Source organism: Rhinoderma darwinii, chromosome 8 (genome assembly GCF_050947455.1).
Source record: "Rhinoderma darwinii isolate aRhiDar2 chromosome 8, aRhiDar2.hap1, whole genome shotgun sequence".
Taxonomy (NCBI): domain Eukaryota; kingdom Metazoa; phylum Chordata; class Amphibia; order Anura; family Rhinodermatidae; genus Rhinoderma; species Rhinoderma darwinii.
The window spans coordinates 32,518,669-32,538,960 of record NC_134694.1 but is presented as its reverse complement, the minus strand read 5'-3'; the positions used below and the strand labels follow the sequence as shown (position 1 = coordinate 32,538,960).

The 20,292-nt window shown below is 40.2% G+C and overlaps 1 protein-coding gene across 6 annotated transcripts in view; it reads left to right on the top strand.

Moving 5' to 3' along the window:
- The window catches only part of LOC142659435 (diacylglycerol kinase eta-like), a 257,916-nt gene that overhangs the window by 188,151 nt on the left and 49,473 nt on the right, over positions 1-20,292 (top strand). For all 6 annotated transcript variants that reach the window (XM_075835574.1, XM_075835573.1, XM_075835568.1 and 3 more), the window contains 3 exons: positions 5,637-5,771; positions 7,266-7,432; positions 9,798-9,915. In XM_075835574.1, coding sequence (XP_075691689.1) covers positions 5,637-5,771; positions 7,266-7,432; positions 9,798-9,915 — 420 coding nt within the window. The remainder of the gene's footprint in view (positions 1-5,636; positions 5,772-7,265; positions 7,433-9,797; positions 9,916-20,292) is intronic.

The following is a 20,292-nucleotide window of genomic DNA, read 5'->3' as shown; positions in this document are numbered from 1 at the left end:
CCCCAATATAGGTCCCTATACATAAAGGTAAACAAGAAGAATTTACAATAAAGTAGTCTATCCTGGAATATGAAGAGTGTTTAGGGGAGAAATACGTAAAGTCTATTTCATTCGCATGATGGTAGCGCCACACGTAATGCAGATGTTCCTCTTTCAGAGTTTGACCAAGTTCACCCCTACCCTGACCACTGGCAGAAGAGGTGTCAATTCCTCTTTTCAATAGGAATATTATAGTCATCGCACATGACCAAATGACCTACCCTATGTTTTGGACCCCACACCCATTAAAGTCTGTGGGTGCGCGAAAACCACGGACAGCACACGGACCTCATCGATGTGCTGTCCTTGTTTCATGCAACAGTTGCTAAAGAAATGCAGAGAATTATTTTTTTTTAAAAGCAAGTGTTCTGATACTTCATCTACCGCATCTAACCTCCTTGGTATTGGGGATAATGAGAAACTTTTCCTGGAGACATTGTGTTTAACCCCTTCCCGCACCTTGGCGTAAATGCACGTCCAGGTGAGTAGTAACTTCGCGCACCTGGGCGTGCAGTTACGTCCGCGCTTTAACAGTTAACCGCCGCGCGGCGCTACACCGCAGCGGCGGTTAACTGTGCAGGGCGTCTGCCCTGCTCTCCCCGTTGCCGATCAGCAGCCTGTCGCCGCTGAAATCGGCAATTAACCCCTTCGATGCGGTGGTCGATTGCGATCACCACATCGAAGAGGTTTGCAGCGGATCGGCAGCCCCCCACATGCATTTGCGGGGGCTGGCGATCCTTATCATGGCAACCAGAGGCCAGACAATGACCTCCGGGTTGCCATGTATGGAAGCCTCGGAGGATCAGCCTCCGGCCGGTCCTCCGATGCTTCCTGACAGTGTGACAGTTACGTCACAATGACAGTTAGAACACATTACACTACGTGTGTAGTGTAGTGTAATGTGTTCTAGCAGCGATCAAAGCTGCAAGTCTAAGTGTCCCCTAGTGGGACAAGTGAAAAAAGTAAAAAAAAGATAATAAAAATGTTTTTAAAAAGTGTAAAAATAAAAGTTAGAAGTGACATAAACAAAGAATGCTTTTTTTTCCTATAATAAGTCTTTTATTATAGGAAAAAAATTAACACGTTAAAAAAAGTACACATATTTGGTATCGCCGCGTTCGTAACGACCCCAATTATAAAACTGTAATATTATTTTTCCTGCACGGTGAACACCGCGAAAAAAATAAACGAAAAACAGTGCCCGAATCACAATTTTTTGGTTACCAACCCTCCCAAAATATACAATAAAAAGTGATCAAAAAGTCGCATGTACGCCAAAATTGTACCGATACAAACTACATCCCGTCCCGCAAAAAACAAGCCCTTACACCGCTTTTTTGACTGAAAAATAAAAAAGTTATGGCTCTCAGAATATGGTGACACAAATTTTTTTTTATTTTATAAATAAGTGATTTTATTGCACAAACGCTGCAAAACATAAAAAAATTATATACATCTGGTATCGCCGTAATCGTATCGACCCGCAGAATAAAGTTAAATGGTCATTTATAGCCCAGGGTTAAGGCCATAAAAAAACGAATTGTCAGAATTGATGGTTTTTGGTCACCTTGCTTGCCAAAAATGGAATAAAACGTGATAAAATTTTTTTATGGTACCCCAATATGGTGCCAATGAAAACCTACAGATTGTCCCGCAAAGAATAAGCCCTCACCCACCTCCGGTGGAGAAAAAATAAATAAGTTCTGGCTCTCAGAATATGGCGATGCAAAATGTGCAGTGTCCAAAAGCAGATAAGATCGGGCACCATTTATCAGAGCGACACCGGCCACATATCTGCGGATTATTATTTATTTACTGCATTATTATACCCTATTATTATACCCTGATGTACCCCGCACAGATAACATATGCCCCCACATTATAAACTGAAACACCAGTAAAACCCCAAACAGAACAACTACCAAGCTACATCTGCGCCCCAAAAGCCAAATGGCGTCCCTCCCTTCTGAGCCCTGCAGCGTGCCTAAACACCAATTTACGTCCACAGATATGGCATCGCCATACCTGGGAGAACCGGTTAATATTTTATGAGGTATTTGTCTTCAGTGGCACAAACTGGGCATAACATGTAGTGCACTAAAATGGCATATGAGTGGAAAATGTTAATTTTCACTCCGCACCATGCGCTGCGCATTAACCCCTTCGCGCACCACGACATAGCATGTCTTAGTGTGGGGGGTGATGTATGGAGCGTCTCACGTGAAAAATAAAGAATTTAAAACGCCAAAATCGCTGTTTTTTTGGTCACCTTGGCTCTACCTAAAAATGTAATAAAAAGTGCTCAAAAAGTTGTATGTACCAAAAAATGGTACCAATAAAAACGACCGCTCGTCCCTCAATAAATAAGCCCTCATACCGCTCTATTGACTGAAAAATAAAAAAGTTGTGGCTCTTGGAACGCGGGGAGGAAAAAACGAAAAAGGAAAATAAAAAAATGGATCAGTCCAGAAAGGGTTAATTACTTTCTAATGAAAAACCATTTATGACCACACGTGGGGTATTGCCGTACTCGGGAGAAATTGCTTTACAAATGTTGGGCAGCTTTTTCCCCCTTTATACTTTGCGAAATGGAAAAAATGCAACATTTTAGTGGAAGAAATGTTGATATTCATTTTCACGGCCTAATTCTAATAAATCCTGCAAAAGACTTGTGGGGTCTAAATGCCCACTATATCTCTAGATAGATTCTTTAAGTGGTGTAATTTCCACTTTTTCGGTCTCTCAGTGGCTTTGCAAATGCGACATGGCACCCAAAAACCATTTCAGCTAAATTTGAGCTAAGCCTTGCTGTGGGTCCAAACAGCAGTTTATTACCACATACGGCATATTTCCGTAATCGGGAGAAATTGTTTTACAAATTTTGGGGTGCTTTTTCTCCTTTATTCCTTGTAAAAATTAAAAATGGCTACCTTTTTTCAGAAAAAAAGTCGATTTTTACCTTTACAGAATAATTCCAAAGAATTCAGCAAAACAACCGTGGGGTCAAAATGCTAACTTTACCCCTAGAAAAATTCCTCGATGAGTGTAGTTTCCAAAATGGGGTCACTTTCCGGGGGTTTCCACTATTTTGTTCCCTCCAGTGCATTTCAAACGCGACACGGCACTGAAAACTATTCCAGCAAAATCTGAATTTCAAAATCCAAATGGTGCTCCTTCCCTTCTAAGGCTGGGTTCACACGTGGCGGAATTTCACTTAAATTCCGCTGCGGACACTCCGCAGCGTTAATCCGCAGCGGAGCCGTTTCTCCATTGCCTTCCACTTCTATTTAGAAGTGTTCGTTTAGACGAGGCGTAAAATTCCGCTGCGGAGCATAGGCTGCGGAGCGGAATTTGGTGTCCGCAGCATGCTCTGTCTGTTGCGGAGCAGTGGCGGACTGGTTGCGGACTCATGGCGGAATTTCTCCATTGACTTCAATGGAGATTCTAAATTCCGCAATGAAGTCCGCAGCTGTCATGCACATGTTATGTGTGCTGCGGATGCGTCTTGCTTTTTTGCCATGACATTTCTTCATTCTGGCTGGACCCATGTATTTCTAGGTCTACAGCCAGACTGAGGAAGTCAATGGGGCTCCCGTAATTACGGGAGCGTTGCTAGGAGACGTCAGTAAATAGTCACTGTCCAGGGTGCTGAAAGAGTTAAGCGATCGGCAGTAACTGTTTCTGCACCCTGGACAGTGACTACCGATCCCAATATACAGCAACCTGTAAAAAAAATAGAAGTTCATACTTACCAAGAACTCCCTGCTTCTGTCTCCAGTCCGGCTTCCCAGGATGACGTTTCAGTCTTAGTGACGGCTGCAGCCAATCACAGGCTGCAGTGGTCACATGGACTGCCGCGTCATCCAGGGAGGTAGGGCTGGATGCCGAAAGAGGGACGCGTCACCAAGACAACGGCCGGTAAGTATGAAATTCGTTTACTTTCACTAGGGAAAGTGCTGTCCCTTCTCTCTATCCTGCACTGATAGAGAGAAGGGAAGCACTTTTTCCGCAGTCCGCAGCAGCTAGTCCGCATCAATTTACTGCACATTTGGGCAGATCCGTAATCCGCAACCCGGATTAGGTGCGGCATTGATGCGGACAGTTGCGGAGGAATTCCGCCACGTGGGGGCATGCCCTAAGTCCTGCTGTGGGTCCAAACAGCAGTTTATTTCCACATATGGGGTATTGCTATAATCAGGAGAAATTGCTTTACATATGTTGGGGTGTTTTTTCTCTTTTATTCCTTGAAAAAATTAAAAATGTCTACGTTTTTTCAGAAAAAAAGTAGATTTTCATCTTCACAAACTAATTCAAATAAATTTAGCAAAAAATCTGTGGGTTCAAAATGCTAATTATACCCCTAGATAAATTCCCTGAGGGGTGTAGTTTCCAAAATGAGGTCACTTTTGGGGGTGTTTATTGTTTTGGCCCCACAAGACCTCTTCAAACCTGACATGGTACCTAAAATATAAGCTAAAAAAAAGGAGGCCCCAAAATCCACTAGGTGCTCCTTTGCTTCTGAGGCCTGTGTTTCAGTCCATGACCGCACTAGGGCCACATGTGGGGTATTTCTAAAAACTGCAGAATCTGGGCAATAAATAATAAGTTACATTTCTCGGGTAAAACCTTCTGTGGTATAGAAAAAAATGTATTACAAATGAATTTTGTTTAAAAAAAAAATTAATTTGTAACTTTCACCTCTACTTTGCTTTAATTCCTGTGAAACACCTAAAGGGTTAATACACTTTCTGAATGTGGTTTTGAATACCTTGAGGGGTGCAGATTTCAAAATGGGGTGATTTATAGGGACTTTCTAATATATGAGGCCCTCAAAGCCACTTCAGAACTGAACTGGTCCTTGTAAAAATCGCCTTATTAAATTTTCTTGAAAATATGAGAAATCGCTGCTAAAGTTCTAAGTCTTGTAACGTCCTAGAAAAATAAAACAATGTTCAAAAAATGATGCCAAACTAAAGTAGACATATGGGAAATGTTAACTAGTAACTATTTTGTGTGGTATTACTGCCTGTCTTACAAGCAGATACATTTAAATTTCGAAAAATGCTAATTTTTGCAAATTTTCTCCAAATCTTGGTGTTTTTTACAAATAAATATTGAATTTATCAACCAAATTTTTTCACTAACCTAAAGTACAATATATCACGAGAAAACAATCTCAGAATCGCTTGGATAGGTAAAAGCATTACGGAGTTATTACCACATAAAGTGACACGTCAGATTTGAAAAATCGGCTTCGTCCTGAAGGCCAAAACAGGCTCAGTCCTGAAAGGGTTAATTGTTATCCAGATGATCCAGTCTGTAGCCCCATTGCACATATTCTTTGCACATGTATTAGTGAATGGTATGCACAAATATTCTATTCTATTATTAGTAACATTTCAAGGAGTCATATATATTAGCGTAGTTAACAGATAACTGCTTGTAAAAATTTATTTGGTGTGAAATCTGATAAATTGAAAAGAAAATGTATTCCATAAACAAGATTATACAGATTTTAATATATTTATTATTATTTTCTATAATTAATTTTGATGATGAAGTTTGAAACTTTGTCTTATTTATTTTCATATCATCAGTGTCGTGTGGTAAAGATTACTATTTTGGGAGAAGAAGGGGTTCCTATACAAGTGGATGGAGAAGCCTGGGTTCAACCCCCTGGAGTCCTAATGATCCAGCACAAGAACCGAGCTCAGATGCTTACAAGAGACAGGGTATGTGCAGGGTTCCTGCATTCGAGAACTAGACAAAGAAAGCCATAAACATTCCCCAAACTCTACAAATGTAGGAATTATGTACACTAGTTATTTGCCTCTACTCTTCATTCTGCATAATGTGTTGAGGAGAACGAAGGTAAAAAAACGTTGAAAGCGTCACGGTAATAGCTCTGCCTCATTAGCATATGGTTGCTGTCAATGCATTGTGAAAACGATTGTCATGATCAATACAATATCTCTGACTTCATGCTGGAGTAAATGGTCCTCTAATGCTGCAAACGGACACTGGAAATAACATTATTATTTTTTTCTAATTCTTTATTTGAAAATTCCTTACAAAATTCCTTATTAATGAAATTACAAAGCAACAATTCATTTCCTTTTTCCTTTTCTTCTTCTCTTCGCCCCTTATCTCCTAACCGAGCCGGAAGAAAAGGAAAAAAAAAAAAGGAGGAAAAAAATAAAATAAGGCTGGGTTCACATCAGTGTTGGTTTTCTGTTCATGGGTACCGTTGCAGCTTTCCGACGGATGAACCCATGAACTGAAAGCAAAATGGAAACGAAAGTTTCCGTTTGCATTACCATTGGTTTAAATGGTAATGCTTCAGTTTGCCTTGGTTTATGTTCCGTAAAGTTTCCGTTTTTTTTTCGCGGAAACAATAGCGCAGTTGACTGTGCTATGGTTTCCACAAAAAAACCTGAAACTTTACAGAACGGATACAAACGGAAACCATGGCAAACGGAAGCATTACCATTGAAATCAATGGTAATGCAAAAGGAAGCTATGGTTTCCGTTTCCCTTTCCGTTCATCGGTTCCTCCGACGGAAAGCTGCAACGGAACCCATGAACGGAAAAGCAACGCTGATGTGAACAGGTCCTAAAATCAATAAAGTATACTTCTCTCTAATCACATCCAACCAGGATCGCTTAATTGGAATAATGAGTTTTTTGTTTTTTTTACAGATACCTTTTTGTTACTTATTTTAGACCAGATTTTTTCAAATTTCTTAACTCTATTCACCAACTTTTCCCATTCATTGATCTCTTGATGACCATTTTCTAATGAATAATAATCTAGCTAGAAAAAGCACTTTTGATAATAAATTTTTGTATCCTCTGATTCTAATATTGGTGCTATTGGGAATGGCATGTGTTATAGTAAAAGGTAAAAAAATATTTAGTATTATCCATAACTCTGCTCCTAGCCATTTATCCACTTAGATGCTGCAATCACAGCATTTAAGCCATTAGACAGGGGGGCCCTCTATCACCCCATCAGCCCCCAGCGACGAGAACGTGGGGTGCCAATGAGTTATCATAGCAGCTGGGAATCTAATGAAGAAGACTTTTAAAAGTACCATACACTACAATAGAGAAGTATTCCAGTGTATTGTACCAGCAAAAGGGTGCGGCGAGAAGGCGTTAATTGTTAAAAAAAAATAAGATGAAACACTCCCTTTCATAACAGATACATTTTCTGTTTTTCATAGGCATTTGAAAGCACCTTAAAATCATGGGAGGACAAAAGAAAAGGTGAAAACTATAGGGCTGTGCCTCGACCACGACTTCATTCCCAGCAATCGATGGAGTACCTTAGTGAAGAAGAACTAGCTCATCTACAGCAACTTGCCAGTTCTGCAGAGAATCTTATTAGCAGGTATTACTCAGTGAGCTTCATTATGACACCAGGTTCAGGTGCTTCCACAGGACAGTTTGGGTAGGGATACGCACAGTATTTACACTGTGGATTTTCTGCAACTGGTGTCATTGCTTAAAGGTAATGTGTCGCTAGAAAATTTTTTTTTTTTAGTTAAACAGTTAGTGTATAAATGATTAAACATTGTTCTAATTTTTTTAATTTTTTCACGAGTCAGGAAATATTATAAATTAGATTCTAATTTATAACATTTCCCAGTGCTGGTCACTAGATGGAGCAATTCCCAAAATTGCAGCATTGGCATGTGGTAAAGCAACCACATAGCTTTATGCTGCAAAATTTTGAGAAAACACTCGCTCTAGTGAGCTCACAGAATCCCCCCTCCCTTATCCTGGCTAGTGCCAGGAGAAAGGAGGGGATTGAACGGTCAAACCTCCTACACTGTGTGTCGCCATTTTTTGAGCGAACACACAGTGTAGTAGGTTTACATACAGTAGTAATCACACACTAAAACACGTACATACACAGAAATAACTTACCTGCTCCTGCCGCCGCCGGTCCGTCCGCTCCATCTGCTCCCTCCGCTCCAAGTGCTTGCATTAGAACACAAGTCCGGAAGCCGCGACCGGAAGTAGTAATCTTACTGTACGGCCGCGGCTTCCGGTCCACAAGAAAATGGCGCCGGACGTCGCTCGGCCGAAGACCTTCTATTTGGACTGTGTGGGAACGGCGCATGCGCCGTTCCCACACAGACGGCGTACAGCATAGTGAATGGAACGGGTCCCGTTCGCATTCTCTATGGGGCTGTATGTGCCGTATTCCATGTCTGTATGTGTCGTTAATCGACACATACAGAGATGGAAAAAAAAATGGCAGCCCCCATAGACAAGAAAAAGTAAAAAAATAAAAAAAGTAAAACACAAACACACAAATAAATAAAAATTTTTTAATAAAACACTAAAAGCAAATTGATATAAAAAAAAATTTTCGCGACACCCTTCCTTTAAAATCTGCAGCTTTTTACAACAGCAGCATTGTGAATGAGATTTGAACAAATCTCATCCACACAGCAAAATAAAATCTGCAGAAAAACCGTTCATAAATTGACCTGCGGTGCGGTTTTTTTAATCCGCAGCATGTCAATTTATGCTGCAGAATCGGCCGTGCTGTACTCAGAGAAGAGGGATGCATCGCCATGTCAATGCCCGGGTGGTAAGTATAAACTTTTTTTTTTTTCCTGCAGTAATTACCGCAGTGGAGATTCCGCCTGAAAAAAAAATCTTTTGCACCGTATTACAGGACGCTTAGTTTCATGTGAGGTTCAGTTGGATAGATTGATTTTGTTTTAAATAAGTTCTTCTTGGTTTGATATATAGCATCACATGGAGCATACATAAAAACCAATATATGCATACCACAATAGTTTGTTTTATTATCCCTTTGGAATAAAATAAAATGGTACAATCGAACACAGACATGACGTGAAGTTATCTACATTAAGCATAAGAAGTTAACAGAGAGTAAGTAGTAGGATCTAAATTTAAGCATAAAACCCTTTACAACACAGAGGACAATTGACTTTGTAAGGACTGGGGATTGTATTGAGTGACCGGAGAATCACACCAGACCTTCAGTACTTATTTTTTTAGGACCGTGTTTTCATATACCACTTTTTCATAGGGCATATTATGGTTTACTGAGTGGTTTACATGATCCATTGTGGTATCTTAGGAGGATGTCCATCCACCTCATGGCTATTATTTTGTAGGCCAAAAGTAGCGTTCCTCTAAGAAAAATTTGGGAATATTTAGGCCACTCCTTTTCACTTAAAAGAACTAGAAAAAAAACTGCCGGAATAAATGGGATTGGGTCTTGGAAAAATTCAGTCTCTTCACATCCACACCTATGATACTCCGAGGAAGGACGTCTTCCCATTCCATGTAGTCCTATAGGCATTTGATAACATTGATGAAGAATGTATAATTATACAAGTTTATTATTTGCCGCAGGTAATCCTAGAGCCTTTAAGCAGTCCTCGTGTGAAAGAGGGATGGGTCTCTTATTTCTCCTCTGCCGCCAAGGGCACAAACTAACATTGTGTATTTTTATATGGTGGTACGCAGCACCCCATTGAAATGCATTACCACCTCATTCAAGATCTGTGTTAAATGCTCTTGTGCATACGGCCTTTTAATTAACCTTTTTGTGTCCACTTGTTGCTTTGGCTAAGAACAAAAATGATTTAGAAACTGACCTGTGTGAACCAGGTCTTAAAGTGATTGTCCCATCCACTAAACATGGATGAATTTTAAAATTTTTCGAAATGTTCTAACATTTTGTCATAATGATCTTTGTTCATATGCAGAATTCGGGATGCAGCCAAATCGCACAAGGCAATAGAACAAGAACTGGCTCATGCTGTAAATGGCAGCTTTGGAGTTTTAAATGATGCTTTTTCCAACAAGTTAAACAATTCTCCTGAGGTGAGAGAAAAAAATATTGTTTGGGAAAGGACTATAAAATTCATAATTTTTAAAATGTATTTTAGGCTATGTTCACACTGGCATCATGGTTCTGTATTGTGTGGTTTTCAATTCCACCTATGGGCAGAGTTAGGCCTCATTCACACGATTGTGCATTTGCATCAGCAATTTATCCACAAAAATGTAGATAAATTGTGGATCCATTGTGATGCCCACGGTTGCTGAACACCGGTATTCCGCTTTTGCTGCGACCGCAGATGTTTGGATCTCCGCCGGCATTTTCTTCCCCAGGGATGCTGGCACACTCTGCTCACTTCTTCGGACTGTGCCCGTAGGGTGCGCACACGCGCTCGTCCCCGTTCTTAAAGGGCCATCGCGCGCACCAGGAATATTGCGCCCAGCCTATCTCAGCACACCCTGGACTTTTTAAGGAACTCTGCCCACTTCCTCAGTGCCTGAGCAATGTTGTTTCTAACCTTGTGTTAGTCTGCAAAGGTTCCATAGCCTATTCCTGTATTCAGTGTCCGGTGTCAAGTCCTGTATCTGTGACGACTTCTGTATCGGTGTCCCGTGTCCGTGACGAGTCCAATAATCCGGCACAAGCCAGATTCCGATAATATTTGTTCGGCCAGCTGCTACTACAGTTACAGTGGAGTGGTCCAGTAAGTCCAAAATCCCCACGGTTGTGACACCCATTCACTCGACCGTGGCTTCCACGAATCAGTGCTGGGGCCACAAATCTGGACAGCAAAAAAACTCGGGACAAGTCATTTTACAGTCCGGATTTGCGGGTTCACACTACTGGTTGAATATATATTTTTTGTGAATCCCGATGACACGCGAAGGCACAACAAAGGTTTTTTGCGGCCCACAAAACTACTATGGTCGTGTACAAGGGGCCTAAAAATTGACTAGTAAAAATAGAAATCTGATGGACCCATTATAAGTAAATGTGATTTATTAGGAGCAGTTTCAAAAACTGATAAAAATTTATCATATCTGTTATATGGATTGCATTTTAACAGGATCCATGACTGCAGTGTGAACAATGCCCTTCATGTATTTCATAGACATAAAACATGGCTCATGGCATTTTCTTGCTATTTATTATTTGCTATTACCAGGAGTAGCTGCTGCCAGTCATACAGGGGCGATGTAGTATTACATGTTGGAAATTCACATGAATTGCAAAATATATAATACATGGACTTGCCAGATCCACTAGTGCAGGAGCTGCTCTTTCTGGGCGGTTCTCCCGGCTCTGGTTCATAGAGAGGGTCCTAAACCAGAGACTTTACGACGTCCTATAGAAAGGGGTTGTCTTCATTAGACAACCCCTTAAACTGTAACATGTTTATCATAAGGGTATGTTCACACGGAGTGTTTTCAGGCGTATTTCAGGGCGTTTACGCCTCGAAAAACGCCTGAAAAAATGGAAGCAGAACGCCTACAATCATCTGACTATTGATTTCAATGGGAAATACGGCATTCTGTTCCGAAGGGGTGTTTTTTTTAGCCTCGTTTTTCAAAAACGGCAAGTAAAAAGACGCCCGCGAAAAAGAAGTGCATGTCACTTCTTGGGCTGTTTTTGGAGCCGTTTTTCATTCCCTTGAAAACAGCTCCGTATTTTCAGACGTTTTTGATTTTGCGTGTGCACATACCCTAATGCTCCTCTGCCAAAGTAATATTACAGAAAACATTTAATATGAATGGGAAAAATGAAGGATAATATAATTGTCTCTTTTCCTAAAGTTAGAGACTGTATTCTGTCAGCATAGAATTTAACAGTAATACATTGGCTAAAACATGCTTCCATATTCACAGACACACTGATACATCAACAGTTCCTGCATCATGTACATTTATCGGCATTGCTCCACTTTCCGAGACACATGTTACCAGATCACACAGAAGAAAACTCTTTAAACTTGATGCTCTACAAAACATGGCATGGAGATTGCCGTAGTGTGAATTTTGTATACAGAATATTCACACCCGAAATTTCAAGATGGACAAACAGCCTATCCTCATTAAACTCTGGAAAACAGTAAAATATTGTTTCAAAGATTTAGACTGGAATCAACAACTTAACACTTTATGACGAACACCACCATGTTGCCCTTCTATACGGTATATTTCAACATCCATGGAGCCACTGCAAATATTGAAAAATCAAAGGCTTACGAAAACCAAATGGTTACGTTTTTTTCAGATCTCACTACTCATCTCAAAAGATTACACTTACACATAAACTTATATAAAATGTTACAGTTCTGTTTCTCAGAAGCTTTCCAGGGGATATGCTCATCCAAACATAGGTCATGGATTAATTCACAAAAAAGTTTAAGGCCTCATGTACATGGATGTAGTATGGCTCTGTACAAACTCCAAGCTGTAAGGAGTCAGAATAAGGTACCCAAAGATTTCTGTGGCGCCATATTGTATCTCTGTAGGAATCCAACAGAGGATAAATTGTGGCTTGTTCCAGTGGACACCACATGATGATGTTATTTTTCTAGGGGAGAATTACCCGATGACATGGCGAGCACCATAAGGAGTCACGCGGAGCGCTTACAGTAAAACGGAACGGCAGCCACCCTATGTGCCTTCGTACATGTGCTCCGCAGTATGCATGAGGCCTTAGATCTAATAAGATTTATAAGAATATTGTTGCTGCTATATTTGAATGCCTTTTGTTCTAGAATGGACTAAATGGGCTGTTTTGGCCTTCTGAGAAAGATAAGACACAAAATTCCGCACTATTTTGAGAGCTGTACCATAAATCATTTTAAAGCAGCTACCTTCCAACCATGAATCAAATAAGATGTAGACTGCAACCATTAGTTCCAAGCGTATTGGACACTGGCAAGATAAGATAAAGATACAAAAACTTGTAATGACATTATTTTATAATGTCACAATGAACAATGATTGTGAATGTTTTATATTCGCAAAAACTCTTCCGTCTCACGTGGATCTCATGTAATGTTTTATATGATGGAGAATAAATTATCTAGTTACTAAAATCAACTGTATATATACCTCATGCTGTTTTTTACCTCAATATCCGTTATTAAAAACAAAACACATTTTGTAAATTTTCTCGTTCAGACAACAAAAACAGTACATTTCTCAACTCATTTATAGTTCACGTAAACAATTTACAAAAAGTGGCAAAAACATTGTTCAAGTTGTATTCTTTTCATTCATTTGTACTTTTTTTTCTTATAAAATAAATAATGTGCAAGTTTTGTGTACTTTAGGAATGAGACCATAATTTTCGGCAGCATTTTGAAGTGAGTGTCCACTTTTTAACTAAAGACTAAAATTCTGTAATGATTAACTTCATAATACATCTTTTTGAAGATCGAAGCTCCATTTTGTTATAGAGCACCACCATCCTGCTTCCCTCCGCACAGCCATAGTGTTAAAGGATATCAGTTTGGCTGCCTGCAGCCATTCCTAGTATCAGAATACAGCATATGGATTTTAACTCAATAAATCTGTTTTCAGTAATTTCCCCATAGTAGTGGCTGCAGGCAGCCAGAATTGTATATTTTAAAGAGGTTGTCTCAGGACAACAACCCTTCTACTTATGCCCTATTAGCGCATATGGACCTCATAGAGGAACCCCAGCTTGGGACCGCCCTCTATGTGCCAGAACTGAGAGATGCTGTTGCAGAACGGGCACATCCATGCATATCATAGACAGCAATTCATTTGAATGATCACCATGTAAGGCTATATTTCCCCTGCAGTGGCTGATCACAGATGATCGCCGGGGTTGAGAGAAACCAGACCAGCAGTGACCAGCTAAATCAACCCCTTTAACTCGATGGTTGCGTGAAGGAAAGCAGATTTTAAGCTCTGTTTTTAGAAAAATTGAGATCCAACCCCTATAACGATACATTATGTAATGAATTAGCACAGCGTTTTGCCCCTGAAAGCAAAATGGTATTAAAAGATGGACATTAGGTGAGATAAGCCTGATCCTTAAAGTGTAGCTAAATGTTCGACAAACTTCTGACATGTCATAGTGACATGTCAGAAGTTTGTATTGGTGGGGGTCCGAGCACGGAGACCCCCACCAATCGCTAGAACGAAGCGGCTGAAGCGTTCGTGTGAGTTCTCAGCTGCTTCGTTTCTGTTTGGCTTTTTCCGGACATAAATGTATCGGTGTACGGGCTCATAGGCTTTCTATCAGTCAGTACACCGATACACTTATATCCGGAAATAGCCGAACAGACACAAAGCGGCTAAGCGCTCACACGAGTGCTTCAGCTGCTTTGTTCTAGCAATTGATGGAGGTCTCAGTGCTCGGACCCCCACCAATACAAACTTCTGACATGTCACTATGTCATGTCAGAAGTTTGTCGAACGTTTAGCTACACTTTAACCCCTTAGTGTCTAAGCCTGTTTTGGCCTTGTGGACACAGCCGATTTTTGCAAATCTGACATGTGTCACTTTATGTGGTAATAACTCCGGAATGCTTTTACCTATCCAAGCGATTCTGAGATTGTTTTCTCGTCACATGTTGTACTTTATGATACTGAAAAAATTTAGTCGTTAAATTCAATATGTATTTGTCAAAAACACCAAAATTTTGAGAAAATTTGCAAAAATCTGCATTTTTCTAAATTGTAATGTATCTGCTTGTAAAACAGATAGTAATACCACACAAAATATTTACTAGTTAACATTTCCTATATGTCTACTTTATGTTTGCATCGTTTTTTGAACGTGCTTTTATTTTTCTAGGACGTTACAAGGCTTAGATCTTTAGCTGCAATTTCTCGCATTTTCAAGAAAATTTCAAAAGGCTATTTTTTCAGGGACCAGTTCAGTTCTGAAGTGGCTTTGAGGGCTTTATATATTAGAAAATCCCCAGAAGTCACCTCATTTTGAAAACTGCACCCATCAAAGTATTCAAAACAGCATTCAGAAAGTGTTTTAACACTTTAGGCGTTTTACAGGAATTAAAGCAAAGTAGAGGTGAAATTTACAAATTTCATTTTTTTTCTTCGAAAATTCATTTGTAATACATTTTTTCTGTACCACTGAAGGTTTTACCCAAGAAATGCAACTCAATATTTATTGCCCAGATTCTGCAGTTTTTAGAAATATCCCACATGTGGTCCTAGTGCGGTAATGGACTGAAACACAGGCCTCAGAAGCAAAGAAGCACCTAGTGGATTTTGGGCACTCCTTTTTTTAGAATATATTTTAGGCACCATGTCAGGTTTGAATAGGTCTTGTGGTACCAAAACAGTAAAGACCCCCCAAAAGTGTCCCCATTTTGGAAACTATACCCCTCAAGTAATTTATCTATGGCTATAGTTAGCATTTTGAACCCACAGTTTTTTTGCTAAATTTATTTGAATTAGTATATGAAGATGAAAATCTACTTTTTTTTGTGAAAAAACTTAGAAATTTTAAATTTTTACAAGGAATAAAGTAGAAAAAACCCCACCACATATGTAAAGCAATTTCTTCCGATTATAGCAATACCCCATATGTGGTAATAAACTGCTGTTTGGACCCACAGCAGGGCTCAGAAGAGAAGGAGCACCATTTGGATTTTGGATTTCTGATTTTGCTGGAATAGTTTTCAGTGCCGTGTCGCGTTTGCAATGCACTGGAGGGATGAAAACCGTGGAAACCCCCCAATAGTGACCCTATTTTGGAAACTACACCCCTCAAGGAATTTTTCTAGGGGTAAAGTTAACATTTTGACCCCACAGTTGTTTTGCTGAATTCATTGGAATTAGTCTGTAAAGGTAAAAATCAACTTTTTTTCTGTAAGAACTTAGACATTTTTCATTTTTACAAGGAATAAAGGAGAAAAGCACCCCAACATTTGTAAAACAAGTTCTCATGATTAGGTAAATACCCCACATGTGGTAATAAACTGCTGTTTGGACCCACACCGGGGCTTAGAAGGGAAGGAGCGCTATTTGGCTTTTGGAGCACAAATTTAGCTGGAATAGTTTTTGGGTGTCATGTCGAATTTGCAAAGAGAGACCGAAACAGTGGAAGCCCCCCAAAAGTAACCCCATTTGGGAAACTACACCACTTAAAGAAACTATCTAGGGGTATAGTGAGCATTTAGGCCCCACACGTCTTTTGCAGAATTTATTAGAATTAGGCTGTGAAAATTAATATCAACATTATTTCCACTAAAATGTTGCATTTTTTCAATTCCACAAAGGATAAACGAGAAAATGCCGCCCAACATTTGTAAAGCAATTTCTCCCGAGTACGGCAATACGCCACATGTGGTCATAAATGTTTTTTCATTAGAAAGTAATTAACCCTTTCCGAACTGATCCATGTTTTGCTTTTTTCTTTTTCGTTTTTCCTTCCCGCTTTCCGAGAGCCACAACTTTTTTATTTTTCGTCAATAGAGTGGTGTGAGGGCTTATTTTTTGCGGGACGAGCTGTAGTTTTTATTGGTACCATTTTTTGGTACATAAGACTTTTTATTACATTTTTTGATAGAGCCAAGGTGACCAAAAAACTGCGATTTTGCCGTTTAAAATTCTTTATTTTTCACGGCCTTCACCGTGTGAGTTAAATAATGGTATATTGTAATAGCTTGGACTTTTACGGACGCAGCGATACCAATTTTGTGTATTTTTTTTATTTTTTTACATTACTTTAGAGAAAAAATGTGAAAAGGGTTTTTTTTTGGACTTTAAATATTTATTACATTTTTTCCACTAATAATAACTATTTACTTTTGTTTTTACATATTTTATTAGTCCCCATAGGAGACTTGAACCAGCAATCGTTAGATCACTGGTAGAATACACTGCAATACTAATGTATTGCAGTATATTGTGATTTTTACAGGCTCCTGTAACAGCGTGATCGCTGTTTCTTTCCGTTAGTCCCGGGTATCAGCTGTAATACACAGCTGACACCCGCAGCGTATGGCGCGGGCTCAGCGCGTGAGACGCTCCATATATCCCACACCACGACATCCTATTAAGTCATGGTGCGCGAAGGGTTTAATGCGCAGCGGATGGTGCAGAGTGAAAATTACAATTTTCCACTGATGTGCCATTTTAGTGCACTATATGTTGTGCCCAGTTTGTGCCACAAATACCACATAAAATATTAACCGGGTTCTCCCGGGTATGGCAATGCCATATCGGTGGACGTAAACGGCTGTTTGGGCACGCTGTAGGGCTCAGAAGGGAGGGACGCCATTTGGCTTTTAGAGCGCATATTTTGCTTGGTAGTAGCTCTGGCGTTTTGCTGGTATTTCAGTTTATAATGTGCGGGCATATGTAGGCAGAGCAGAGTACATCAGGGCATAATAAGAGGGTATAATAATGGAGTAAATAAATAATAATCCACAGATATGTGGTCAGTGTCGCACTTATAAATTGCACCCAATCCTATCCGCTTTTGGAACGCTCCGCACATTTTGCATCGCCATAATCTGGGAGCCGGAACTTTTTTTATTTTTTCACCACCGGAGCTGCGTGAGGGCTTATTTGTTGCGGGACAATCTGTAATTTTCATTGGTACCATTTTGGGGTACATGCGATTTTGTTGATCACGTTTTATGCCATTTTTTGGCAAGCCAGGTGACCAAAAACCATAAATTCTGACAATGATTTTTATTTATTTTTGACGGCGTTTACCCTGGGCTATAAATGACCATTATACTTTATTCTGCAGGTCGGTACGATTACTGCGATACCATATGTATATAGTTTTTTTTATGTTTTGCAGCGTTTACGCAATAAAATAACTTATTTAGAAAATAAATTATTTTTTGTGTCACTATATTCTGAGAGCGATAACTTTTTTATTTTTCAGTCAAAAAAGCTGTGTAAGGGCTTGTTTTTTGCAGGACGGGTTGTAGTTTGTATCGGTACTATTTTGGCGTACATGCGACTTATTGATCACTTTTTATTGTATTTTGGGAGGGGTGGTGACCAAAAAAATAGTGATTCTGGCATTGTTTTTCGTTTATTTATTTTTTGCGGTGTTCACCGTGCGGGAAAAATAATATTATAGTTTTATAGTTGGGGTCGTTACGAACGCAGTGATACCAAATATGTGTACTTTTTTTTAAATGTTAATTTTTTTCCTACTTATTATAGGAAAAATAAGCAGTTCTTGTTTATATCACTTATAACTTTGATTTTGACACTTTTTTTAAAACATTTTTATTCTTTTTTTTACTTTTTTCACTTTTCCCACTAGGGGACACTTAGACTTGCAGCTCTGATCGCTGCTGGAATACATTACACTACACACGTAGTGTAATGCATTCCAACTGTCAGTGTGACGTCACAGTCACACTGACAGGAAGCCTACGACGACCACCCTCCGGCTGGTCCTCATAGGCTTCTGTACATGGCAGCCCGGAAGCCATTGTCTGGCGTCCGGTTGCCATGGGTACCATCACCAGCCCCTGTGATTTCACGTGGAGGCTGCCGATCGGCGCTAAACACCTTAATTGTGGCGTTCAAAATCGAACGCCGCAATTAAGGGGTTAACTGCCAAAATCAGTGGCGATGGGCCGCTGATCGGCAACGGGGAATGCAGGGCAGACACCCTGCACAGTTAACCGCCGCTGCGGTGTAGCGCCGCGCGGCGGTTAACTGTCGAAGCACAGGCGTAACTGCACCTCAAGGTGCGCGAACTTGCTGCTCACCTCGACGTACAGTTACGTCAAGGTTCGTTAAGGGGTTAAGGGTCGAAGGTTAGAAACCTTTTAGTATGACAAAACATAAACAGAGAGGTCAAGCATTCTAACACCACTGCAGCTAAGCTCTTAAAGTATACCTAACCTTTCAGGTGACTTTTCAGAATATGCTGTCATATGTATGTACATGAGGAATAACACTATTTCTGACCATTACATGACATTTTTTAGTCTTTAGTTTTGCCCTCTGCGGGCTCTCTAAGTCTCAGTTTTCCCTGAGAAAAGAACATTCTGCTCCCAAATCTCTTTGTAGCACACCATCAGAAGCAGCAGCAACATGGGGGACATTATACAGCAGTAATGAGCAGTGTAGCTGTGAACCCATCACTGGGGTGAGATAACATTTACCAGAAGCTTCAGAAACATCTCTGTGTTTCTCTCACCTTTCTCCTACTCCCTCCTCGCTCTGCATAGACGTCTATAGGCAGCATGTAACCTGTTCCCACCATAAATTCATAGTCCAATTTGTCTTGAGGAGATGGATTTAGCAGTAAATTCAGAAGGAGTGATCAGTTGAGAGGGAGGTAACGAGTCTGAAGTGAAGACAGAGGCATTTTTCTCTAATAAGTTATGTTAAAAAGTTTCTTATATTCGCTTGTACTATTGATTTTGCTTATATTTGTTGAAAAGTTAGTGACCATTGAAATTTGGGGCCATGTGGGTGCATTTTACAGAATAATAAAAAAAAATCTAAGAAAAATAAACCCAAGAAGAGATACAGCTTAAAAACGAAGTATTTGGATTGTCTGGAAAATGTAATTGGTTTGCTCGCCTGTGCTGCTAATTAAGGCACAACCTTTAATTTTCTTTGTTTATTGGGGGGAATGTAAAAAAAAAAACAACAAAAAAAAAACAGGTCCAAATACAGGTTCACACATTAGGTCAGGAAAACATATAGGAACACAGATAATAGTGCAAGAAAAATATCATCAATATAAACAGACGTCCCAATCAAAATCATTGGGGGGGGGGACTTATTAAGACTGGCGTTTCAGGTGCCAGTCTTAAGCTAAATAGTGCTCGAGTAACACGCGCCTAATTCTTTAAGAGGCGCTGTAACACTGGTTGCTGCAGATCACTGCTATCCTGCTTCCCCTGTCAGCCGCCAGCGCCTCTTACCTCAGTGCTGGCATCTCCCTCCTCTCCGGGGACACCGGCGTGTACGTCTCCTGCTTGCTGCTCGCTCCAGTAGGGTGCGCGCACGTGCCCTGCTGGCCTCTTAACCCTTTCACGTCGCAGATCTGTAGATCTACGTCAGGAAAGGGGTCTTTAAATATGGCGCCCACTCAGAAGCAGAGCAGGAACCATAGCCGTCGGGTCGCTGCTGTGTTGCAGAGCAGGGACCCAGCGGCAATACATGCGATCAGAAAAATTTCCGATCACAAGCATTTAACCCCTCAGATGCTGGTGTCAGATGCTGGTGTCAGATGCTGGTGTCAGATGTGACCACTGGAATCTGAGGGATTTTTACTGCACCTTTTGATTTCTGAACGCTCCCATGCCTGCTATAGGAAGATTTCTATTGAGACGTTCCTGTGGCAGGTCTCAATAGCAATGTACTAATTTTGCCATAGACTGCAATATTGTGATATTGCAGTTTATGGCAGAAGCGATCTAATGATTGCAGGTTCAAGCCCCCTAGGAGGGCTAA